The 27,611-nt window shown below is 42.6% G+C and overlaps 1 protein-coding gene across 1 annotated transcript in view; it reads left to right on the plus strand.

The window, feature by feature from the left end:
* The first annotated feature begins 10,787 nt into the window (after positions 1 to 10,787).
* COL13A1 (collagen type XIII alpha 1 chain) overlaps positions 10,788 to 27,611 on the plus strand; it is a 152,750-nt gene continuing 135,926 nt past the window's right edge. Inside the window, exons 1-2 of the mRNA XM_073353524.1 lie at positions 10,788 to 11,579; positions 22,274 to 22,343. Of these exons, the coding sequence (XP_073209625.1) occupies positions 11,277 to 11,579; positions 22,274 to 22,343 (373 nt within the window). The 5' untranslated portion in view covers positions 10,788 to 11,276. The remainder of the gene's footprint in view (positions 11,580 to 22,273; positions 22,344 to 27,611) is intronic.

Below are 27,611 nucleotides of genomic sequence, written 5' to 3' on the forward strand. Positions count from 1 at the left end.
AGGTTGGGGAAGCCCACAACTGGAGTGCAGGGAACAGGTAACATCATTCTTTAAAAACTGGAGGTGGTGCCAGGACTGCTTACTAAGAAAGCAATGGACAGTTGGATTACACGGAAAAGGGAGATCTTGAGACAAATGCAAGGCATTCTCTGTGGAATTACCAGGAAAGGCTTGTGGCAAACACTGGCAGAACCAATAACTCCCTAGGCCCGTAGGCCATCTCCACTGTCACGGAGATTTCTAAGCATAGCAACAAGTGGAACTGGACCTGAGCCACAAAGTTCAGATCCAGAATTAAACACCCCCAAGTCCCAGGTGTAGTAGTGATCTAGTGTTGCGGTTAGGCTCGTAATTAAGACAGGAGTCAGCCACAACGTTTCAATCTGCATCTGAGCCTTCCCCCATTCAACAGTGTTTTTAACTAGTGTTTTATCTGTTTTCTGTACAGATCCATCCCTGGGCAAAACAAGTCTGACCTCTGCTTATGCACCATCAGTAAAAATAATGCCATCAAGGACATTACAAGTATCTATAACTTACTGTGGTGTGGTCAGAGATTTCAGTTGCTTACCTGTATTTTTACAATACCTGTAAGAATGACACTCTCATGATAATTAAGCGGCAAAATAACAGCAGCAGCTTCAGACCTTTCCTTTATGGACTGGTTAATTTGCCACTAGCAGACTCTGGCCTCTTGCAAACACTCGTGTCCCTTGTGAACAGCAGGGGCCATTCACTGACAGATCCCCATTCAGCTGCTCCATACATTTCCACCACTCCAATGTGCTGTTTTTCTCTCTCTTCCCCCCGCCCCCTTTGCTCTGTCTCAGAAAACATCTGTTTCCAGATGTTGTTCTCAAGTCTAATTAATGCAACAAAAGGCTTGAGTTAATATATTTACAATGGCTTGAAATGTCGGCTGCTAGTTAATGTCAGCAATGGATCACCAGAGCACAACAGGACCCCCTCATTTCCTGACATGGAGGGGGGAAAAGGAAAAAGAAATGATGTGGATTTTTTTCCACTTAAGACATGGCCTTAAAAGGGGACCAGCTCCTTAAAAAACACCCCAGATTTACAGGATCAATACTGTGCGCAGTTACTGAGACAGCTGGCTGGCGCGCCCAGCTACTGACAGGAACGAGCTGTTTGTTAAGAGAAGTTCAACTTTCAGCAGAGGAAAGTTAACACTGCTTGGTGCTGTCACCCAGCCCTTAGAGTCCAAATAGAACGTTGCCATAGATTTGTTATAAGCTTGGTTAAAACACATAGCAGCTTATGGCTATGACTGCACAAAGATATAAGAAGACCTGTGTTCTATTCCCAGCTTTGCCAGTGACTTCCTCCTATGTGACCACTGGGTCCTCAACCTGAGAGGTGAGGAATGCAAATGCCAAGTGAAATCAGAGAATTGCAGGGGCTAGGCAGTTCTCTCACAATCAGGCCCATAAAAAAGAAATTTCTCAGGGACTCAGTGTCCCCACCTGTAAAATAGGGAAATCATGTTTACTTTCCTACGTTAGAGGGGTATTGTGAGGCTTAATTGTTTAAGGTTTGTAGAGAACTTTGAGATCCTCAGATGAAAGGAACTAAAGAAAAGCAAAATACTAGCACCAGTTATAAATTAATATACCTAGATGTGTATAGAAAACAATGAACAAACATGTAAATTAACCAAAAGTATCTGGCATGTACTCAAAACAAAATAGCACCTGTAGGCACAGAGACAGGTTCACATCTCCTTTCTGCTTAGGGAAGTACATATTTTAATATATTTACCATAGGTTTCATTGCATGTTTATAATATAGTGTTACCGCCCCCAATGGACCAGTTAAAAACCATGAATGTCTGTGCTTATTGTCCTTTTATGGAATTATATAAAACTTCCAAAGCAAAGAGAGTGCTATAACCTGAATGTTGGAATTCTGGGGAAAGTCCAACTAGGAGAAGTCAGCTGAGTGTACTGGGTCAGTGAAACCACACCACTGGTAGTGTTTGAGCATCTGGTTAAATGTCCCCAGCTTTGAGAGTCACAGCAAGTTCTGGGTGTGTTTCAGAAATAGGGAGACACACGCACACACATACACACCCCCGCCCGCCCTGGAGGACTACGAAAAACCAGTAAAGAATTCTGCACCCAAATCAAGAGACATGAGGTGATTCTAATTGCTGGGGACAGTCTCTGGAGGCACCTTATTAGCAGAGCAGCACCACTAACTCAGCTTACACAGTTGGATATGGTCCATAGCTAAATTAGTCAGTTTATATTGGCACAGGATTATAAAACTCCTTAATTCCTCATGGATAAAAAAATTACCCTCCTTGCACATCTGCAGCCAAAACTCCTCATCCACTAAACTCTGCTGAGTTGCAGCTCCCCAGCCTGCAGCAGCTATTACAGTAAATGAACTGATCAGAAGAGGAGGAGCTGGCTTAGAGGCAGGAAAAGGCATTTATAAAGTCACTCAACCGATGCTTGTGTCTGGACTGCAGGATCTATATCACAAATCAGATCTGAGGAGTGGGGAACTCTCTCCAGTTAGCTCTGGGATTTGAATTATATACACACAGCATGTTTCCTTCTAAAAGTTAAGGCTGGATTTGGTGAATTTCAGTGCTCATATTGGTACAAGTGAGACAGACTGATGGCCTTAGCAGGAGTCAGGCATAATGCAGGCAGGTGCTGCACAAGTTTCTGCCAGTTCTCCTCAATCATGATCTTCCAGACCCCTTGCTATTCTGAACACTGGCTACTCCCAGCATTACCAATGCTGCTCAGTTCTAACTCTTCCATCCCTGGTACTTCAGTCGCCGGCCCCCATATAGCTCTGCCCCGGTGCTTCCATCGTGGTCGTCAGCATCGTTATTGCGGCCATGGGCCTCCCCAGCCAACAGGTTTTTTTCAATTCACCTCAGTACTGTCCTGCAACACCCCTTGCTATTCTCTCCCTCCAGCCATCCCCACATCTCTGTTCTAATCTGAGAAATCCATTATCCCAGCCCCAAGCCACCAGGCACATCTCACTTCAAACCTGTCCTATCACACTCCCTCTACTACAAGCCCGAGGCCCAACTGAGAAGCAAGAACTAAGCCTGGCCAAGTATGGTGGGTTTGTGATGTAGGCAGTCACCCACTAGCAACTTACCTGGGAACATCAGCAGCAGCAGCATGTTCCCATTACGCCTCTGGCATTTAGGGCAGTGACGAAGCTCCTCCACTCCTGTCTGTTTCTGGCAAGTCTTTAAATGGTTCCCCAGCTGTGCCCCAGGTTTTTCAGCTCGGCTTCTGCAGCACTTTGCCATGTTGTTTTCAGGCGGCCTTGTTTTCACTTGTCTTCAGGTGTCCATCTTATTGCTAGTTTGGTGATGGAATCCATTTCCATCCGAAGCACATGGCCAATCCATCTCCAACACCTCCTGGCAATGATGGTGCTCATATCCCCTTGGCTGCACTGTGTAGGTAGATCTTGGTTTGAGATTGTTCTGGGCCAAAAGATACAGAGGATTATTCTGAGGCAGGTTGTATGGAATGAAGACAGTTTGGACATGTCATACTTTCTCATTCCCCAGCATTCTGCATTGTAACATAGTATTGAAAGTACGCAGCTCTGATAAATCTTGAGTTTGGTTTCGGTTGAGCTGATGATTTCCAGACTGTATTTAAGCTCCTGAAGGTGTTCCTGGCTTTATTGATTTTGTTCCAGATGCCCTGGCTTGTTCCACCATCCTGGCTGATGGTGCTGCCCAAGTATGTGAATGTTTCTACATTGGTGAGAACATAATCCTCTATCTGTATTGCTGATAGTGAGGCAATATTAAAGGTCATGACATCTGTCTTATTGTGATTGATTTTTCAGTCCAATTTGCTGGCTGAAAGCATTGAGCCAAGTTGTTTTTTCTTGTATATGGTGCTGGGTATGTGATAGGAGAGTGAGATCATCTGCGAAGTCCAGGTCTTCAAGGGATGAGAGGGGTGTCCATTTAATGCCTCTTGGCGTGTCTTCTGTTGTACGCTGCATTACGCAGTCGATGTTGAAGAGGATTGCAGACATGACACACCCCTGACGTACTTCTGTTTTGACTTCAAAACTGAGCTTACTGTGATCGTGCTGCATGTAAAGTTGAAATAAAAGCTTCTGATGATGTTGATTATATGAGAGGGATTCCATATGCCTGCAGAATGCACCATAGGCTGGTCCTGTGAATGCTATCAAAAGCCTTCTCAAAGTCTGTGAAGTTTATGTAGAGCTGCTGTTGCCATTCTAAGCATTGTTCTGTTATGTTTCGTGGAGTGAAGATCTGCTCTGAGCATTCACGCCCTTTTTGAAACTGGCTTGCTCTTGTCTGAGAAAATCTATCAACTGCCTCTGATATACGCTGGACTATGATCTTACACAATACTTGGCACAGATAAAAGTGTGATACCACGCCAGTTATTACAATCACTGATAGTTCCTTTCTTTGGTATCTTCACTATAACGCCATTGGTCCATTCATCTGGCACTTTTTCCCTTTCCCAGACTGATGTAAATAGAGGGGCCAGGATAGAGCCTCACGTTATTCAGGAACTGGTGAGACCTATAGCTTTCAGCTGTAACAGGTCAGTGCATTAACTCCTGGAAAACTCTGCCATTGCACTTAGCCTAAAATCCATCTTCTTAAATAGATGCTGGTCAACAGGGCTGACAAACGGGCCACCATTCATCAGCAGGAGCAGTACAAACTTGAGAAAGGGTGAGGGAGATGGATTTTCAAACCTATTGTCTGTTTAATACAGAAATAACAAATGATACATGTTGTATTATTTATCTGTTGTACTTGTAGGGTTCCCATCACAATAGTATCTAAATACTATCATCTAGGTGCCAATGTGCTGCTATTTCTTCATATTTCTCCATCAAATCTTACCAACTTACAGAACAGAATCATCAGCAGAATTGAAAATAGGGCAATGAACTTAGACATTTCTCTTTCTTCCCAGATTTGCTTGTAGGATCTCCTATATCCTATTTTTTCACTCTTTTAACTCCCTCACCCACCTACCTTTATCTTGCAGCTAACATGCTTTCAGCCAAGAAGGTCTGCATGGGCATCTCCTTAGGACTATCAACACCAATTTGAAATGGGTCATAGAAACACCTGTTGAGTGACAATTTCTTTCCCATCCTAGAAGCTTAATATACTAGCTCCAAAGCTACTCCTGCTGGCCAGGATTGGGAACCGGACGTGTTTCTTTCACATGGTATTGTGGATATTAACTGGGAGTTGGAAAAAAACCCTTCAGGTCTCCTCTCCGTGACTTCAGGGTGATACAGTGATGTTGATCTCCTGGAAAGTCATGTAGAAATGGGCCAGATCTGGATCTGATCTGGATCTGAACTCTTTCCAAGCTCAAGGGTTTTAGATCTAGGGGTTTGTTGCTGGCCTGTCCCTAAGTAAACGGGCACAAATGTGTTAACCTTTCCAAAGTTCAACATACTTGTCAATAAACTTAGTTATGAGGAGATGTAGAATATTCAACATGCACCCAGTCGTTCTTTGCTTCACATGCACCAGACACGTACATGAAATCAAAGCCACATGACAACTGGAGGGAAACCGAAACAGAGAAGAGAAAATTGTGAGGGAATCACGGGTAGCAAACCCAGGTCCATAGGCAGTCCTCAGAGTGCAGCCACCACCCACCAGCTTGCTGGGACCAGCAGGGAGTGTGGGCTGGTGAACCCTAGCTCACCCGTGGTACCTCCTAAAAAGCTCCTGATTGGAGGAGACATCCAGCCTCTTCAAATGTCTCAGAGTCACTACTTAAGCCAAGAGGCACAGGAAATTGTCTGAGCAACTAGGTCATCCTCCTTGATAAACCTGCAGAAAACCAAGAAGCCTTCCTGTCTTTTCACCGTACAACTCTTCCTTGCCTGCTGACTATCTGCTCCTCCATCACCAATTTCTCTTCCTCAGGATGTCCCCCCATCCTTCATCTGCAGCAGTAAATGGGAGACTCTGTTTGGGATATAGCCTCCTTTGTGGCTGACCAGGCCAAAACTCACCTGAAATGGTTTGGACTGGCTATGTGGAAATGTATACAGTAGATTTTAACAGGGCAGAGAACGATTCCTTCAATCATACCAAAGCAGAGTTGATTAATGAAATCAACTGCCTATGGAAAAGATACTTGGAAATGCACTGATCTGTGGGTACAGCCCTGATGTGAAGAACTTGAAATAGATTTCTGTGCCTAGCTAAAATGGACTCTGCATACAACCACCATGGAGAAGACAAGGCTATAATTTTTGTGTCCTATTGGAATGATATCTAGATCATCTTGATATCTGGTATCAATGGGGATTTAAATGCAAAGGGAAAGCAGATCAAGAATAGATAGGAGATAATTGTAGAAAGAAAAGTATTTACTGCAAATAGTGTGATGCTGCCATATAAGACCATGAGCAGGGCATGTTTTATAACTCCTAAATTCTGGCTTGTCCCAAGAGGTGGATAACATCCAAACCTCAAAATAGGGAGGGTTAGGCAGTTAGCACAGTGTTCATGTGACAATGCAGGCGCTTCAGGCGTTTGTGATTGGCTGCCCTTACCTGCCAGAGGGCCCAGTTCTACAACTCATGTGAGAGCTAGTCAGTGTGAGTGAGTGTTGCTGGATCAGGCCCTTAATGAGGAACTTCTGTGCTGGTCCGCAGTGTATGTGCAGCTTGACTCCCTTTCCTCTGCCTATATTCAAACCCACAATGAATCTTGTGCAGCTGAAAACACCATGCATCTCTGAATGTGAGTGGCTGGTACAACCAAGGTCTTAACCTAGTTAACTGGTGCAGTTCCCTGAAATGGTTGAGAACTAGAATGACTGTGAATAACCTGGCCCAAGAGTCCTTTCCTTTACAAAGACACATGCTGTACAGCATTGTGTAACCAAGAGAGCCCCAGAATAGGGGAAAATCAAAAGCTTCAGGAAATTCAATGGAAGGCCACAGAATGCTCTCCTGAAATGTACACACTTTCTCTGTGTACTAAACTCTCAGATTATGCAACATCAACTCTTTTATATGAGAAACTGTTGAAAGAATATAACCATCAGAGGACAGAGAATGTTTTCCATTTATCCAAAGAAACAACATTAATTTGAGCTGTTAAAAGACAAGAAACCTGTTAAAAGAAATTTTTAAGAAAGGGTTTCCTGCCTAGCAGACGCTAAAATCTCATTTTGGAAAATAAGTGGCTGTGAAAGGGATGTGGCTATTCAAAGAATCAGCACTGTGTGCTACTGGGCCCTCAGAGGGTTTGTTTGACTGAGAGGGAACAGTTCTCTCTCTCTTTAACCTGCTCCCACAGGTCTATTTCTTCAAACTCTCCGAACCGGAGATCAGGATGGAGATGAATATGAGTTTTCTCTGCCAATAATTCCAAGCACAGACTGCATGCAAAATGTTCATTTAAAATGTGTAAATGACAGGGAAATAGTCACGGGGGAACTTGACTTAAGAGGTCGGTTCACAGCTTCTGATTTAATGATCACACATCACTGTAGCCTCACATTGCTTTGTTGCTGTGTATGAGTGAGAGACAGAAACAGACAGACCAAAGGACAGGCTGAGGGCAGATGAAGGGACAGAGGGGACACCACCCCTTGGGGTGAGATACTGCATGGGATTTATTTTCCTCAATGTGCAGAACATGCCAAAGCTAGGTTACATTTCAAGCCCTCATAGTTGGGAAGATTACATTTGGATCCTGTTTTCAAGGTTAACAGATGCAGTGCTGTCTTCCTAAGTCAGCAGATAACCTGAAACAGTACTTCTGAGAGAGGTGAACTGGTGGTTGCTGTAGGGTGCCCTGAAATGCCAGATAAGCCTGCAAGGTATTTCTTACCTTCTCAGGTATCCTTCACCTGGCTGTGCTCATCCTGAGAGCTTTATCCAGGACTTGGGGATGCTCCTGAGTGAGCAGAGTGGCTGTTCATTTAGCTCTGTAGAACTAATTACAGTCATAGAATCATAGAATATCAGGGTTGGAAGGGACCTCAGGAGGTCATCTAGTCCAACCCCCTGCTCAAAGCAGGACCAATCCCCGATTTTTGCCCCAATCCCTAAATGGCCCCCTCAAGGATTGAACTCACAACCCTGGGTTTAGCAGGCCAATGCTCAAACCACTGAGCTATCCCTCCCCCCTGTCCTGTGGGAGAAGACTCAGCAAGAGTAGTTAAAAGAACCATGGAGTGCGGATGGCTTCTGCCAGTGTCAAAATTTCCTCTACTAATGTATAAGGGCAGAGAAAAGGAGCCATCCCATAGACACGAATGTACCTCATATAGTACAAGGGTATTGTTCCACCAAACCTGCAGGCACATACCTTTCAATGGCTGGGGCAGATATCTAGCAATCACCACTGCCAATTAACCATATAAACCATCAATTAGTGCTAAGAATGGGTAGAGTTGGTGCTCATTTAATATCTCTTACTTGTTTTCTCTCTCTAGAACACCCATATCTGGTCCTACAGACCTGAGACCTTTAATCTGGGTGCTAAATTTCAGCACATGTTATCTTGAGAAGCTATTGAACTGAGTTTCCATTTCTCACAGGTTTCCATGGGAACAAGTGTCAATTTCTCTTGAGTTCTATAGAAGTGATGGCTACACCCTCTTTATTCCTGTTACCCAGCCCACTACACAGCTCTCATCCCTTCTCCAGACAAAGTAACCATTCTGTAAATCTTCTCCAAACAGGGGGAGGTGCATGGGGAAGGGAAACCAAGAAGCTGAAATCCTGTTTTATGGAATGCTTAGTGCAAAGAAAGGAGAAACTGCACTGATTGAGGTACTTGGCATGTCTATCGATAGCCCCTTTCTAACCCGTGGTCTCAAATCACTTAACCAACACTAGGCAAAGTACACTCAAGATGCTCCAGAGCTAATGACCCTCTTTGCACTTCCTGGGGAATAAATTCTAATGGAGAGCTGTTGGTGTCTCCACTAGTAGGGTCCTCTTGGGGATGCTTGCTATGGAAAGGATCCTTTTTCACTCCCACTGGGGGCTCCATGGGAATCCTGTGAGCAGGAATCGCTGCAAGGAGGTGTTCAGTCAGTGTACTGCCAGGCTGCCTGGACACCCCCTTTCCCCAGCTAGTACAGCCTACAATGGGGCTACACTGGTCTTCTACATTCCCCTGCCTGTTTCCCCAGTGCAAAGAAGTTTGTGGCCACTTTCCACTGTAACCTCCTCCCTTAGCAGAGTTGCTGTCACCACAGACCTCTGCTACACTCTGTGCCTGCAAAATCTGATATAGACCTGGCTGTTAATTAAAACCCATGTGAGTTAAGTAAGAGATACTGAGACCAATTCACCCACCACTGAAATGCTGCCATCTCCCCAGTGGAACATAGCACCTGTATAACCATGAAGGCTGCTGGTGCACTGAGACCACTGCCCATCATGGTGGCCACTGTTGTCTCATTGTTTCCTTTCCCTTCCCTGTCTGTCTGTATCCATCTGTTGTCTCTTGTCTTATACTTAAATTGTAAGCTCCTCGGGGCAGGGGCCATCTTTTGTTCTGTGTTAGTACAATACATACCACAATGGGGTCCTGGTCCTTGACTGGGGGTCCTAAGCAACATGGTATGTAACTAATAGATGATAATAAATAATAAATAATAAAATAATAAAATAATAAAATGATATTACATTTTAGATAGCAAAATGAATAATACAGAACCTAGTGGGAATTGCAAAGGGAACATAGGCAGACAGAATGTAATTACCTCAGCTGGAATTTGGCCAGGACCCATATTTTTACTTCAACAGAAAGTGACACAGGATCTGTAATGACCGCAAGTGATAAGAGACTAATTTTTTACATCTGTTTGAAAAAATAGTACTTTGAGCAGCCCGGTGCCCCCTAGCCCTATGCTTGGAGAGGAGAACAATATGTACTGAATCATCAGCCTCACTTCCTGCAGCACCAGAGTGTGTCAGGGAAGGCGTCCTGTCCAACACCTGACCTTGACCAAGCACGATTAGGTTATAAACCTAACATGATCAGAAAACAAGGTATTCTGCCTGCAGACTGAAATATGAGCATTTAAGAGATCCTCCCAAGCAGTGATCCCCTTCTCTCCCAACAGTCTCCAGCTCCTCCATTTTGAGCCATAACATAGTTTTGATTGAAGATATCTGGGCTCTATATGCCAGTAGAGGCTGCTGAAAGGATAGAGCCCATTCAGTTCAGCTGCATGCTGAATGTTAGATCTTATGTGGCTTTTGTGGACCTTGTTCAGAGTTTTGGCTATTTCCCTTCTGTCCCACATCAGCGAGCTGCTCTTCTGAAACACCTGCGCCAAATTAACCTACATGTCCTAGTTACTGAGCCAGATTTGCCTCCATCCAAGAAAGAAGCCAGTGGAAGATTCACTGCAGAACAATCTGAAAGCAGTGTGAAGTTCTGCTCCCAGTTACTGCCGTCCCAGACAAGTTCAAAACACCAGATCTGTCCAGAAACCAGGACCCATTTGTGGCAGTATCACACAAGTCCCTTCTGAAGGAAGTTAGAAAAACACCATGGTGTGAGACAAGGGAAGAAGTGTGAGTCTTGTCTCTGCTTTACAATCTCTTTCCTGATACTATAAATAACTGCAGTGAGTGTCACTTCAAAGGGAAGGGGTAGCTGATGAGAGGTGCTTTGGGGACTGATGGGGATGGGGGCGTCGCAAGGTCTGATCCCACCCAGAAACTTTGCATAAATAAATAAATCATTGCACAGAGAAAGAGAGAGAGGGAGAGCAGAGGAGGTTACTTTGGGAAGCAGTACAGCTTGCTCATCCGATCCGTGTAGTTCAGACAGAGTGTGTCATGTTACAGAGAAGCCAGGATCAGCCACAGTGCAACTCCAAAGCAGTTGAGAATTACCTCTCTCTAATGGGGACTTTCATGTGCAATCTCTTAACCACTCTGCTAAGGAACTGAAACTGACAAACCTAGAGGGAGAGGAAAAGAACAACAAACAAAAAAGACTGAAAGACATAAACTGATCTGATTATTTTCCCCAAAACTTTTCTGGAGTTGGAGCCTTTCTTTTTTTTAAATAACTTTTCCCCTCTTTTTATCCATACAATTTTGTTATTATTGTTGTTATAATTTCTATTATTCAGTGGCATTGGGATTCCCTCGGACGCTGCTCTTCCATGAATTCTGGATTGTTCTTCTTGGAGTGGGATTGAAACTTTATTTATTCTATTTATTTATTTATTGTTTCTCAGGACAGGGAGGGAATGTTGGAGGAGAAGGGCTGGAAAGGTGCTAGCAATGGTGCCTTTGACAGGGGGTGCATTGCTCCCCCCAGGACAGGGAATGGAGAAAGATGCTGCAGGTTTCCTCTACTGCTGGGCTCTGGGCTTCCTGGGGTGTCTTTGATTGCTCTGGTGTTGAGCCTCCTGCTATACTTTAGGACATCAGACCTGCAATCCAGGGTTTCACATTTGGAAGCAGACAGATGCATTCAGCTCCCTGCCTGGCTCTCTGCAGACCAAATGGAGACAGCTATTTTGGGAAGAGTTGACCAACTGCTTGATGAGGTCTGTGTGCTTTCATTTTCATATAAATATATATTTTAGCTTTTTCTATTTTGCTTAAAGAATTTTCTAAGCAAATGATACAACCGAGTGCCTGTTAACTCATTCAGATGTGAATCCCCTCAGATAGCTCCCCTTTAGCCCTCCTTCTTTATAAGCAGCTCAGATTTTGCTTCTATCTGACAAAGTCTATGTTTTATCTGAGCTTTCACGGTTTTAAAATTAGAGGGTTTTGTTTCTTTTCCCCAAGAAAGGGCCCCTTTATAGCACCAGTTTTTAGCTTCAGTCTGGTAACGAGGGGTTTTGGATTCATAGGAGATGACAGAATACCACTAGGGGTAGGTACACAAGGTGCAATTCAGAGACCAGATTTAAATATCACATTAACACAGTTTAAAACAAATAGAAAAATGCATCACCAGCTGAACCGAACATGCCTGGGAACAGCCTGCTGATAGTAGCAAAGGTACCCATATTGTGACAGGTAAACTGGGAAAAGCAGCAGGCAGAGACAGGTAAATAATATGATGAGCTGATTCCTTGATGCTTGTTTCAAAGCAGTTTGGAAGAAATTCCCATTTATTTCAATCCAAACTACTTTTACAGTAGTTTGAAAAATAGAAAAACAAATATTGCTAGAGTCCTTTGAGGTATTAACAGAAGTTCATACTCCTGAACTCTTCACTGGCTTAAGCGCTTAGGGCCTGATCCAAACATTACTGAAGTCAATCAGAGTCTGTCTGTGGCGTCCATGGGGCTGTGGATCAGATTCTTAGATACTACAGTGATAGCTACTATCAAAAAATCTTAGACAGACAGACCAATAGATAGATGAGTCATATTGTGCATCTTCAAGCTCAGAGATAAAGCCCTCCAACCCTGAAAGATCTCCCATTTCATCATTGTAATGTAGCCACTTCATGTTTCTAATCATACAATCACAGAAATGTAGGGCTGGAAGGGACCTTTGAGAGTCATCTAATCCAGTCCCCTGCACTGAGGCAGGACCAAGTCTACCTAGACCACCCCTGACAGGTGTTTGTCCAACTGGTTCTTAAAAACTTCCAGTGACGGAGATTCCACAACCTCCCTTGGAAGCCAATTACAGAGTTTAACAATCCTTATAGTTAGAACGTTTTTCCTAATATCTATCTTCAATCTCCTTTGTTTCAGATTAAGCCCATTATTTCTTGTCCTACCTTTAGTGGACATGCAGAATAATATATCACTATCCTCTTTAAAGCAGTCCTTAACATATATGACTGTTATCAGGTCCTCTTTCAGTCTTCTTTTCTCATGACTAAACATGCCAAGTTTTTTTAACCTTCTTCATAGCTCAGGTTTTCTAAGCCTTTTATCATTTTGTAGCTCTCCTCTGGACTCTTTCTAATATGTCCACATCTTTCCTAAAGTGTGGTGCCAAGAATTTAACACAGTACTCCAGCTGAGGCCTCACCAGTGCCCAGTAGAGCGTGACAGTCTTACATAGGACACTCCTGTTAATACAGTGCATTTGTTCGTCTCAATTGTTGTTGATGGCCAACTTTTACAACCCTGTACAGCTTGTGGGTTTTGCTGTGGTTCTGACAAGTGCTAGAAGTTAGATTGGTGCTCACTTGTCCAAACTGGTCAAAGATGCCGAACTTTGGTGTGCACTGATTCAAATGATAAGGGAGGATGTTCTGTGATACCCAGAGAGATCGGGGGGGATGGGGGGGAGAAGGGGGGGTAAGCTAGGTCTTTTTTTTCTCTTTCACTGTGCAAACCACTCCAGCTTTTGCTCAAGTCATTAGTATTACAGATTCGTATAAATGTGGGGTAGGGAAAGGACGGCTTTTAAAAAACGGAGCTAGTTTCTGCAGCCCATTGTGTTTCATTATTTCATTCACATATTGCAATATTAGGAAACTAGTCAAGGAACAAAGCAATAAAACTACGCTGTTTTAATGGCCATTGAGAGCTGCATTACCCTAGAACATCAGCAAACAATGAATAAGAGCAGCACTGTGACTCTACCATGATCTCATCATACTCTGAGATAGGACTTTTGGCTCAGGTTAAAATAATGGGGGGTTCTGGATAAAATATCGCTGTACTACATGTAATGACTCTGCGTGCTTGATATCTGTGGATGGTTCTTTGACAGCCTGATTAGCTTGCAGATGAGCTCTTTAATAGCTAACATTGGTATGGTACTGCAGTGGGGAAGCTCACACAGCTGAACTCCTAGCTGGGATTGACAGGGCACTACCCTACAAGCCCACACGGCTAGTAATGCACTTCTGTGAAGTAGATCACATTGCTAAAGTCCTACTGACCTATGTGGGGCATTGCCACAAAGAGGCTCACACACTGTTCAATTCCCAGCTGACCCTGGGAGAATGGGAATATGAAGGAAGCCCCTATCGCTGGAGTCCCTGCTGGTATTGATAGGACACTGGTGTAAGGAAGCTGGCATAGAAGACAGCACTGCTAGGACATTGCCTTGCGAAAGCTTCAAAATTATAACAGAACTCAATGAAAGAAGTTAGGTTCTCTAAGAGAAAATGAGTCTGATTCTCCTGTCACACCAGATTTACACTGTTATAACTGCATCTACTTCAATGGAGTTACTCCTGATTGACACCCATGTCCATGAGAAGAGAATCAAACCCAGTAAACTATATGTTTTCTCTGCTAATAGCTAGTTCAACACTCTAGCAACACAAGTCCCCAGGAAGAATGTCAAGAGATAAGAAGGAAAGAGACAGAGCAAAAGCATAGAGGAGAAAGGGAGACTGAGAAAGGAGATTAAAGGGAGGGAGAACAAGAATGGGAAAAGCAAGAGAGGGAGACAGAAACTGGTGGAATATGAGAGTAAGGGGCTGGGAGATCGCTTTAGTGGAAGGGTGAGCAAGGAAGCATATTCATCCCCTTCTCTTTCAGAGCGTCAGGCCTCTTACGGCCACATCCTCCCGGACGAACTACACTCTCCCTCAATGTTTTGACCTTAATGAGTTTTACAGCTGCCAGTTTCATAGAATTCAGCACGAAATAATGTTTTTTAAAAAATCCCCAGACTTCCAAAGCTGTGGAATCCATCCTAATTGGGGGAGGGGGGAACTGCTGGGGTAAGGAGAAGGACATATAGTGAAGCAGCCCGGCATCCTCCTTTCAATTGTGTCAGGGGGTGAGGGTGGGGGGACACCTGTATTTGTGGACTGGGGATTTTGTGAGTGTGTATGTACATATATTGGGCTGTGATTCACATGCATGTGACTGTGTGTTCTCTGTGTGTGGATGTAAAGTCAATGTATGTACGAGAACTGTTACTGCATGTGTTTGTGTGTTTATGGTGAATATGCAGTTTTGTGTGGTGCGTGTATGCAAGTGTGTTGCAAATGGGCGAGTTGTGAGGTGTTTATATGGGTGAGCGTATACTTGAGAGTGGATTGTGATTGTGTGTCGTTTTCTGTTTGCCTGTGCGTGTTCAGGCTGCGTTACCACCACATACCTTTATGGGGGCAGCATGTTGGGAAGACTAAGGGCCCAATTCTCATCTGTGCTCTGGTGGCATAAAGGGGATACCGATGGCACCCTGGGACTAGTCCTTTGTTAGGGGGTTTCTCAGCTAGCTTATATCTGCCAGAGTAGCTCTACACTGCCGTCCCCACAAGGAGTAAAAGGTGTGCCAGGGCAGGCAGGGGAAAAGGGAAGGAGAGGGAGTGGTTGGACCATGCTGGACTCTGGCTGTTCTTGCCTGGGGTTGGTCCAGGTGTTCTTGCCTGGGGGCAGCCAGTGCAGTCATAGTGTAAGTTCTAGCTTGCACCAGGGGCATGAAAGATTTCCAGCTTCCCTGAAAACATGGTGATGGGAAGGAGGTTGGCAGCCACATGTCCCCCTCCCCCAAACACACCCCATTCCTCTGTGAAGTGCAGGAATGGAGCAACAGAGAATTGGTGTCTAAATACATAAGTGCTCTAGCAAGACTCTCACTCACGCAGACAACATTTGTGCTGCTTACACCCAGGTGAAGGGCCCATTCCTGCTTCCCATGGAGAGTGGGGGATCAACTGGAGAAACACATCCAGCACAACAGAAAGCCACTCTCATCCATTGCAATTTCCTCTTCTTCCCAGGTGCTGCATCCACAAGCTATTCCATGTGGGCATCTACCTCCAGTTCAGGTTGTTCCAGTGCTGCCCACTCTCACATTTCTTTAAATCTTGTGATATTTGTCGTCTTTGTAAAGCCACAGCTCCTGGAGTCAGGGCATTACATGAGAATCTCAGTTTTCATTTTTTTAAATGTAAGTTTCTAACTGTCGTAGTTGCAGAGAAAAGTTCGAGAGAGTCCGGAACCAGAAGGCAAATAAAAAGAACCCAAAACGGTATCATTTTTTAAAATCTCATGTTTTTTAATCAAATCTCATGATTTTTTTTTACCTAACTCTCATACTTAGTGTTGTTCCTCCCTTCAGTCCAATAGAATTAACAGACTGGTGGGCAGTCCTGTACAGAGCCAGGCTGACTCAGACTTCATTAGCTACTGTCAAAACTTCTCACTAGGGTCACATGTAGTAAATACTGGGCTGGAGTTTTCTGCCAGCCAGGAATGGATTCTATGTCTTTTCCTGAAAAAGTCTGTGCCGACTAGGACTGATATGGATGTTTCCGAGAAAACTTTGGCTGCAGGCTAGAATTCCTCTGTATTTATGGGGCATGAGAAAAATCAAATAACAAGTGCAAATAAACTGTACAGTTGGCATTGAAAGCCGAGGCAGTGATTTGAAAAGAGGCAAGCGAAGCATTTCCCCAGGCTTGTGAACATGTGGCCTTGTCTCTTCTTGCCAAAAGCTCAGTGGGATGGAGCATGGGGTGCTCTCGGGGCTGCCTGCTCACAATACATGAAGAAGTGGTGAACTTCCAGAGTTGGGAATTCATCATTTTACATCATTTAAAAACAATCACCATCCTGAAAACCCCCAGGAAACAGAGAGTTGACTTTACTGCCACTCTGCACCTGTACAAAATACAACTCAACTGTGTATCCAATGTCAAGGAGCCCATTTGTCACCTCTTTAAAGAGATTTGGGGGCCGGGTTGGAGGAGGGGAGAAGGGATCAATGTTCTTTTCTATGTGTTGGTATAGACTTCTAATTTTCTCAGCCTTGGGGAAGGTGCTCAGCAGGGGAACTTGTGGTATATTTTCCTTCTCTGTTTCCATCTGAAGATTTTCCTCTCACTTCATTTAAGTGGTTCAGGGAACTAAATTTCATGATTCTTGCTATCTAACAGTCAGCTAGTGCCAAGCTGCGGTGCCTTTAGTACTATGTGCTACCTTCCACTGGCTCTCCATCTCGGCATTGCCAATCCCCTACATTCAAAAATCATGAGAAAGGTCCCAAAATCATGAGATTGGCTTAAAATCATGACATTTTACAAAATAAGTTTTGGTTTCTACTTATTTGCCTTTTGGTTTTTGAGTTTGTAGAGCTCACTATTGAAGGCTTTTCTTTGTAACCAAGGGGGCTAGAAACCTTTCTAAAAAATGAATGTGAGAGCCTTACATGCTCAGGTAACATGCTCCAGGAGGTGGGGCTATAAGAACACCAAATACCATGAGACTTGAGATAAAATCACAAGAGCTATTAGCAACGCTACTAGTCTTTGCACTCTTCTGATTGGCTATAATGGATTCTCTAGAATCCGTTTCCTTTAGCAGCTGGGGGTAGAACAGGAAATGATTTTACCCCCCTCATGAACCAAAACAACTGCAGCTGCTCAAGAACTCTAATCCAGTGCTTCCCAAATGTTTGACTAAGGTGACCGATCAGCTGCATTTGGCTTTTTTTTTTTTTTTTTGTGACCCAACATTACATATATGCACCTTCCCCTGACACCACAGCCCTAATCCCGGCCCAGTGTGGAGGGGACGCCCAGGGGCGTGGTGTGGGGTTGGAGAGTGAGTCTGCCCCGCACTTACCCGTACTCACTCACTCATGACAGAGGAGAGGTGAAGCCAAATTTGAGTGTGTGGCATTGTGACCTGGCGCATGAGGGTGCAGCACCTCTAAGGTATGGTCCGGCCACCCCTCCTGGAGTGACAGCTGGGCCAACCCTGAGTGGTGGTGCAGCCCTATGTGCCAGGTCCCAGTGCCTGGAACAGGGAGCTAGGTCCAGCCCCATGGGACAGGAGTCACTGCTGAGTAGTGGGCTCACTCGCCAACCCTCCATACCCTCTCCGGGGCCTCCTCTCAGCACTGGGGCAGGAGAAGTGTATGTTTGCCTAGACCAGAGGCCAGTGATGGGTTAATCACCGTACATGACGACCCATCTAGACCCTTTCCGCAACCCACTTGTAGGTCAGGACCCATGGTTTGGGAAACACTGCTTTAATTTACCCCATCCCAAGTACCGCTCCCTGTTTCCCCCAAGCTAGGACACGTACCAACCTGGCACTCACTTGGAATGGAAGAAGGGTTTTAAAGACTCCTATTAACTTCAACTGGATTTGGATAAGGCCTTATAAGAACGGAAGTTAGCAGGACGCTGCCATCTATATCACCTTCAAGGAAACTCACTGCTAGCTTTATTTGCTATTTCCAACATGTATTTCAGATAGACTTTTTGTTCTATTTGCCCACTCCCAGATACAACATCTTCCCTTCTGCTCACAGCTACCACGGCACATAGTGATGAGTGGTCCCATCAATATAAGCACAGTAGTTGCCAGATAACCACAGACAAACAGGACCACAAGTAGAACTTACAGCCTGTAGCTGCAAACACACAGGGCACTAACTAGAACATGAGAATTGCAATTCCAAAAACTCAGGACAAGTTTGTAACCAATTAGTTGTATAAACAGGAAAAGTCCAGCCAGGAATGTGGATTTTTAAGTGACTTTAAAGAAGTAACTTGGACAAATGGTATCATGATCCTAATATCAAACCTAATCTTGGAAAAAACAGACAGGGTGACATAGTGGTAAAAAGACCTGCGCCCTGCCTACCTCTAGCCCTTCTACCTTTTTTATCACGGGTGCAGCTGCACAGGGGTCTGATTTTGGCTAGTGTGGATGCACCTCTCAGGTGTGTAATAACAGACTCCAGTCCCACTTAACAATTTGTTGTCAACGGATTTACAGACATCTCAGACTGGATCCTAGAGCTAGTGGAAAAATAGATCTTATTTTTGGGAAAAATTTTCAAATGAAATGAAAATGTATAATTTCCATTTGCATTTTTTCACTGATTAGTTTCGAGTTGATGAAAATCAACAGCCCTCCCCCCCCCCCAATCAGTTTTCTATTTTCACATCCCTACAAAAAAATTAAGCAAAATTGGAAATTTTCTCATTGAAATTTCTGTTTAATGAAGCCATGTTTTGTAAATAAACAAACACACACATAAATGGTTTTGACCCACTGTACTGTCTGTTTCTTTACCAGCTGAAGAATTACTAAAAGCATATCCAGGGCTGCCAAATAGTTACCTAGGACTTTTCCAGTAGTGACATTTTATATAGATTCAAACATTTTACTGGGTTTAAAATATCAAATGGGTTACATCAATATTCATTGTCTAATTCTTTGGATATAAATTTAAAAGCAGCCAAGTTATTTCTCTTATAAAAAACTGGTAACTTTGCTGCTCATGATGCGGGACAGAGAATATCAGTTGTAGCATGGGAAAATCGTTTATAGATCGCCAATACATCTTTGTCTCATCTGCCACACTCCCTCATGTTCTGGGCTTGACCTTTTTGGAACAGAAATTACTTCTTGTATTTAGTTGAATAGCGGTTTTGTGATATGGAGAAATGAAAGTGAAGATGAAAGCAGTAAAATTACTTTCATTAGTGACCTAAACTAGGAATTGAACTTAGGTCTCCTGAAGCCATGTGTTTTTCTGTTAGTAGTCAGTATTGGTCTAGTATATTATGCATGGAATTGAAATCCAGCAACTCCTAAATTCTAATTCCACAGCACAGAAACACAAAGTCCCTGTTGACTTAGCCCTGAAGTTTCAGTGGATCTCAGAGGATCCATGCAGTCTGGGGCCCTGTCTGGCTACTTCTTCCATGGGTTCAAACCACAGTGGAAGAATTTGGAGGAAACTCCTCAACGGGAACTTTGCAGAGCTTTCCTCTGGGAGAAGAGGGGCAAGCCCTCTACCAGCACCCTTTATAAATTCTTAGATTTCAAGCTCTCCCAGCCATTTCTAACTATCTGTTTATAATTTTGTTTTTAAACTCCAGGGGAACATATGATGCTATCACAGTGATCTTATAGGTGATTTCAACTGTACTGTACATTAGGTACATTCCACTCTTCACACTCAGTGAATAAGGCTCTGGTGAGTTCTGTATTTCTGTTTCCAGAGTCTGGTGGGTCATCACTTCTTCTGCACAAAGTTCTACAGTAGCAAAGTAAATTGCTGATTAATTAAATGTTTATTTCCACTAGTTGTGTGTCACTGTCAATTTCTTTTGACAGCCTGGATGTCCTCTGAAATTCTGCGTGACAGATCCTTTTTACATTTTTAATATTTCTGTTCTATAAATAGTACATCAAAGAGCCGAGTTCCAGGCAGAGCATTAATCTTCACTAGTTAGAGAATGACTTGTCACAAAACACTCCTGTCCATGCAAATCATGCACTGTGACATCATCCCTTAACTCACAAAGATAAATGACATGCAGGGCCCAATTTCCAAATGTGGGAACCTTACTGAAATGTTGAAATCTTGTGTTTGGATGTTTAAATTGGCACTTGGACGAAAAGTGTCCATTTGTTCCAGTTTAAGATTCCATATAAAGCATATAAATCTCCTATCTGTGCCCATGTTTGGAATTAGCTTAGAGTATTAAAAACCAAGCTACAGCTGTGAACTTTAATTGCAGATGGGTCTGAGCCACAACATTTAGATTAGGATCCAGATCTCAACATTCCCAAAGTACAAAGGCATTCAGAGCTAGGTTTTTAGTTCGGGAGTTCCATTTTGAGGGAAATTCCATGATTTTGGCATTTGTTTTCATTCTGAATCACAATGAAAACAAAAAATCTAGGAATTTCCCATTAAATGAAATTGTAGGAAAAAAATCATTTTGGGTCAATTGAAATGTTTCCTTCTGATTTTGACTTTTAATTATATCACATTACCTTGTATGATAAATTTTGAAATGAAAAGTAGTTCCATTTTGATTTTGTCTAAACACTTTGTTTCAGTTTTCTTTTTTTAAATTAAATTATGTCCAAATCAACATATTCCCATGGAAAATTTGTATTTCAATTAATAACATTTCGATGACATGTTCCATCAGAATGTTTTTGACCAGCACTACATAGTAATATGACATATACAGTACCTATTTTTGGACAGTTATCAATAGGAAAAGGCTCAGATGATATATTCTAGTATCCCAGACCATATTTAGGCTCCTAAATAAGTGACATGGTTTTCAAAAGTACTGAGCACGCATCAGTTCCTGTTGACTTCTCAGTAAGGTCAATAAGAATTGCTAGGTGCTCAGCACTTTTGAAAATCATGTCACCTATTTAGGAGCCTAAATACGGATATAACAGCCTAAAGTCAGACACTTATCTTTGAAAACGTTGGCCCCAGTTCTCAGAGATGTGGAGAACAAGAGCAGGTGAATATGATACAAAATGGTTCTTAAAAGTTAGCTGTGATTCATTAGTGGGGAGTGTTGCCCTAAAACTCGTACAGGTAGTTCTCTATTTAATGGATAGTCTTCTCAAATTATCAACACACCCGCAGCTCCAGTCATGAACAAGATGCAGCCAGCAAAGGGATAAGTCATAAACTGCTTCTGAACAGAGACCCTGTGTGGCTCACCCAGCATCTCAGTAATGTATAACCAACCTAAATGGATTCATGTTTTCTCTTCTCAGTCATGATAGGTGTATTAATAATACACTCATACATATACAATTAAAGCTGGTCAGAACATTTTCAACAAAATGAGTTTTCATTTTCAGAAAATGGTGTTTTGTAGAAACTAACATGTCACAGAAATGTATTGATTTTGATAGAAAGGTTTCTGAGATCCAGAGTGGACTGTCTTGTCAATTCCCAGAGAGAGAGAAAGACTTAAATCAAAAGCCTGACATGTTTGATCCAAAATGGGCGTTTCGACACAGCTCTGTTTCACAGACATTGTCAAATGGTTTTCTTTTTGTTCCAATGGAATAGAAACATATTTCAAAACTTCAGAAGTTTTTATTAAATGGATTTGTCGTTGCCAAACCAGATCTATATGGAATGTTTCAAAGTTGCTGTCTTCTCTAAGATCATCTCTTTGGACAAAAATTACCAGCAGGCCAAGGAGCTGGCTTTTTGGGAGAGCAGGACCTGTCTCCATTTTTCATCTGCCACTTGAGTTTTCTGTTGGGTTTGTGAGCATTACAGCCTTCATGTGGGAACATAGTCACCTCTTAATTCATCATTGCGGCTTTTTGCCAAAGGATCACTCTTGAAGGTTATTATGAAGTTTTCTCTGCCTGCTTTCAATCAAGAGACAAGTGGTATAAAGTTTAAGGTTGTGGACTAATTACCTGCCTTCAATCCAGCACTAGGCATCTCTTTCTCATTGTACCTCACGGATTAGCTTCCTCCCACCCTACTTTTCGGACGTCCTGAGGTTTGGGTTTCATCACTGTTACTGATGCTTTTTCCCCCATTTACTTTACAGAAATTAAAGTTCAACTTGCCGAGACATCGAGAAGTTCGAGATACCCACCAGAGGTGCAACTGCCCAGCAGGTAGGGATCTCAGAGGCCTTGGTACCTTAGAATGACTAATGAGCTCTTATATATTCCATCTCACCTTGAAAGCTTTCCTAATGTACTGCGGTATTGGGTTATAATTATACATATAACATAATAAATCTGCATATGGAATGTATAAATACATACATATAGGTTTGGTTACTTATTCATTACATAAATAATAAATCTCTATATGACGGAAACTCATGAGAACACCAATATTCACACACCCAATGTGAGCAATAAAATAGACAACCAAGTGTGTTCTTATGTTGTCTGTCTGCCTACCTCTGATGCAGTGACTTTTAAGACTCATGGAATTATACAAATAGCTGAGGCAGCTTGTAAAATTACATCCCTTGACGTATTGAAATAAGTCTATATTTTATGGCATTGTTCAGTCATGCTTGTTTCCGATTCCAAAGGATCATGGAAACACTTCCTCTGATGTAGTTTTAATACAATAGGTGAAAAAAAATTATGGAAAACCCATTCATGAGCTGCGTTTTATTCCATCATCATGAGTCATGCAGTCTTCTTTGTCATCTTATAATAAAGTATACTAAGTACAGAGGAAATAGAGAGGTGGGGTTGTTTTATTTTTAAAGAACAATAGCACTGGTCTGTGATGGGAATGGACCAAAACCCAGAGTCCAAACACTCCTGAACTTTGGAAGATTGTTACAGACAAGATTGTTTCCACAATGGTACAACAGGTTCAATTTATGTTTAGTTTAAAAGACAATGCAAATTAAATGTAAATTAGACGGTCTGGTCATTATCTCTCTTTATCTACACTGTATAGGAGAGATGGGTGAAGCAGTTCAAATCAAATAAGAATCCCTCAGCCTAAATCTCTTTCCAAAACTCAAATCAAAAATTTGTTGAACCATTGCTGAGTTTCAAAAAAGTTCCACTAATTTTCCTGTCATTAGCCTACAACTTCATGCACTGCTCCACACCCACGTTATTGCCAGGACTTGACAGATAAGAGCTGAAAGACCACAAGAAACAATTTTCTGGAGCAGCCAAAAGCAGGGACCTTGGAATTTGAGTACAGGTAGAAAAAAACAGATTAATACATTATTAGGCCAGAATGGATCATTATGATCAACTACTCTGACCTCCTGTATAACACATGTCATAGAATGTCACCGAAGAATTCCTGCCTCAAGCCCATGAGATCAGCTGAAGGTAGCTAAGACCCTTGTGAAGTGGTGACAGCAACAGTGGCAGACTTGTCATAGGATTTGGGTGGCTACTCATTCCATGCAGTTCTCAGTGTCTTCTGAAAAGATAGCCTTGATTCCAACGAGAGATGAATATTTCTCTCGACCTTAATTGACAATGGGGATGATGCTTTCTCATTGCGTGTTGCACCGCTCTGTCATAAGTAAATATTCCAAAGGCACAGATGCTCTTTGCAAAATTCCCTTCAGTCAGCCTCCTCATTCAATAGGTGAAATTTAGTCATGTTTCAAAATAGGTGTCATGGCTGGGGCTGAAGCCTTGGTTGACTCCAACCTGTGCACATGTGCTGCTTCACTGTGGTCCATAATCCAGGTGGAGACCTTGGAAATCATTTCACCTTTGACATTTTTTCTGATGCCTGAGATGTCTGAGGGCTAGACACAATCTGGAGTCCAAGACAGTGTGACCCTTATGGGGAGTCTGAGGCTATCACAAGCATGGAAGAGAATCAATATGTTGCAAGCACTCGGTATAAGCCCCTTCCTCCCTAGCCAGCCCATTCCAAGGCCTGTAAACAAGCACACATAATCTCCCTTGCTGAAAATAAATGTTTATCAAAAGTGACATTTGAGTATAACCACAATTCCAAGTCCAACTTGTTGCATGGTACAGAAGGGAAAAGGAAATCAAATCCATTTGCTGAACTTCTCAGTACAGGATATAAAGGTCCTGGACAGTCAGAGAAGGGTCACACATACAGTAGGAGGGGTCCACAGCTCTAGGGCACAAGAGGTTTGTTTGTGAACTTAAACAATTTGAAGGCGGAGAGTAGGGAAACAGAGAGGATGTATAAGTGTGTAACTGTGTCTCATTTATCTGGGTATTCATGATAAGAACAAGAAGAATAGCCCGGTCAGGAAAACAACAGGGTTTTTTTGGTCTTATATATAGAAAACAATAAGGAAATATATGTTTCCTAAAACTGGGAAGTTGATACTTCAAATCATTCATGCTTTGTTAGGGTGTGACCACTTATGAGTGGAGTGTCATTGCTGGGTCACTGTGTTTTTAAAGATTGTAGGCCATAATAGCAAGTCTCTTAGTGCTCAAGGCATCTGCATTCAGGTTAACAGCACCAGCCTTGGTTAGTTGGATGAGATAAATATCCCGTGAACCCTTTCATGTTCCTGTAATCTGCCAGGCTTCTCTGGTACCAGACTGCCTGAAACAGGTTTAATGTATGTCCTAAGATAGACCCAAGTATCCACAAAACATATGGTAGCTGTTGGGCTCTTCCCACTACAAACCTTAACAATTAGGGATGAACAAACCTTGGGAACTATTTCCGGGTTTACAAAACTACCTCAGGTATTTGAATTATTTTTTCCTGTAATTTAAACCAATGATTTTTCAAAGGAGATATGATGTTTAAAAATGGATGGGCGGGTAAACATTGAATGCTCCAGGTGGACTTTGAAGAAAACCCCACATATTACCACAACTGGTGTTTACATGAAAATAGAATGAAAACAATATCTGTGCAAGTAGCAGACTAGTTCGGCTGGCAGCTGAGCAACAGATTGCCTCATGTATAGTCTACGAATTGTGGTAATGATGATGACACAGACTAATTTGAATTATGGTAGAGTTTACAATGTGCCTGACACTTTCTAAGCGTATATTAAGACTAAGTTCCTACCACAAAGAGCTCAGAGTATAGGCTTTTTAAGGAACCACAACTCAGTACCTAAAGGAAAAATGAAGAATTTACTGACCAGCCCAGACGAGCAAAGATTGCGGTCCTAAACATGGGTGATGTGACACTCAAGAATAGACAAACACTCAACAAACTATCCATGCCCCATCATACTGACACATATCAGGCTGTCAAAATAACAAGGACTATTAAACACTCAAGAGAGCCACACAAGGTCACCTGCCATATCTCTCTCCTGAAGAAGCTATAGAGATCTCTTATCCTAACTTCCTTCTGAAAAAGTGAGGAATACCCTCACAATCAGGGCTACATCTACCCTAACCCAACCTCAGCTGAGATGAGTTGTTCTCTTCCTGACGATAACATCGCAGAATATTCTCAACAAACTAAAGTCCAAGGATTCGTTTAGTGACTACATCCTACCAGCAGGTGCCCATGTTCATTTCTGGGAAGTGGAAGTGACACCATGTCTTGAGAAAGCCCCCTTCAGATTTCTGAGCAGGATTTTGGAACATCTAAAGAACAGACCATAGTCAAAGATCCACCCCACGTTTTGATCTGAGGCCATTGCTTGCTGGGCAAGACTTTGGAGCTTCATTAGGACTGTGCACATGCAGAGCAGAGATGTTAAATAAAGTTCATGGTTATTAGAAGAGAGCCACAACCAGAACCTCAAATCCAAACTCATTTGAATTTGGATTGCCCATGGATTTGATCCCTAAGTATGAACCTGACTACAGTGTGGTCAGATACAAAACTGGCGGGAGCTTATTTTCCAGCAGTGATTTGGATGTGCCTGAAATCTCTTGCGGACTGCTTGAGATGACAGAAATCTCTCAAGGACAGCTGATTTCCTCAGATTCCTGCCATTTGGTTCCACACTGTCATGAGAACAGCTTGTTAGATTGCAGTATCACTGAATGCAAATGTAAACCCTCCTAATCTAACCTCAGCATGATCCAGATTTGAAACTTGTCTCCTTAGACCATCTCTTATAGCTATCTACTGTACCTCAATCCTGAATCTCAGTGTTTGGATTCAAGGAGCTCTTAGTGACAGAAACACAGCCAAGAACACCCCCCCAAAAGCAGGTTGGCACAAGTGGCTGTCCTGTATATCTCACATACGTCATTTATTTTTATCATTTTTATTATAATTTTTTTATCTTCTTCTCTTTTGCTCCTATTTTCACTATTCCTTTGTATTTGTTTTATGCTCTCCTGGCTCTCTGCTTCAGTTTTCAACATAATTTTTATTGGATATTTTCTTTGCTCATTTTCTTACAAGATTTGTCTTCAAGAAGAATCCCAGTTCAAAATATTGTAGTTTATCAAACTTTTGAGAACATGAATGGGTTCAAAATAAGGCAAGTTGAGTTTTCCATCATTCTAAGTACCAGGTTATTATTATCTGTATTGCTCTAAATCGGGATAAGGATCTCATTGTGCTAGGCACTGTACATGCATATACTGAAAAGCTGGTCCCTGCCTGTCAGTCTATCAGTAGCTAAAAGATCAGGCTGCCTCATGGATGTAATATGTAAAGTCAGGTGTATAAAAAAGCTGAAAAAGTCTGAAAATGTAAAAATTTGATGGCAACAGACCATAAATCGCAGTGATGACTGAACCTGGTAATATTCTGAACAAAAAGAGCTCTCAACCATGCTTGTAGCTGTTTCCATTGCTCCACACTGATTCAACAGACATCCTAGGTTTCAGTGTGATGTTTGGGGTTATTGTGTGTGCTGGCTGTGTTGTTGTGTGGGTGGTTTTGAAGAACTGCAGTTGGGACAAGTAATCACGATCTGTGCAGTCTCCCTCATGCAACCAATGAAATGGTTGCATGTAAATTAGCTGGAGAGTAAGGGTGATGATTAGTTGAGTTACCCTTGATATCAAAGGACTCTTGGCATAGACATGTAAGATACATGCCTTCCTTTGTCACAGCTGCAGTTTGTAAAGTCAAAATGGCTGAGAAGTTAAAAATTGGGCAATAAGAGACCACAAAACCTAATGATGATTCAGCCTGGTGATAGTCTGAACAAAAGAGCTTTGAACCACACTAGTAGCTGCTTCCATTGCTTCACACTGACTCTTCAGACACTTTAGCTTCAGAATGACATTCCTGGAATCTTGTTATATAGCTGACAGGAGACAACAGGTGGCTACAAGACAGAGATAGCGAGGAAGGGGAAACAAGGTAAGAGTGAGACAATTGTTATAAGCAGCAATCACAACTAGTGAGGAGGTAGGGTTGGTTTTGTTTGTTTGTGGGGATATTGAATTTGAAAGCTGATGGACCAGTTAGTAATGGTGGAAAGCCTAGGACTGTGACCTGACTTTAGGAAGAACTCT

Source organism: Lepidochelys kempii, chromosome 7 (genome assembly GCF_965140265.1).
Source record: "Lepidochelys kempii isolate rLepKem1 chromosome 7, rLepKem1.hap2, whole genome shotgun sequence".
In the NCBI taxonomy this organism is placed as follows: domain Eukaryota; kingdom Metazoa; phylum Chordata; order Testudines; family Cheloniidae; genus Lepidochelys; species Lepidochelys kempii.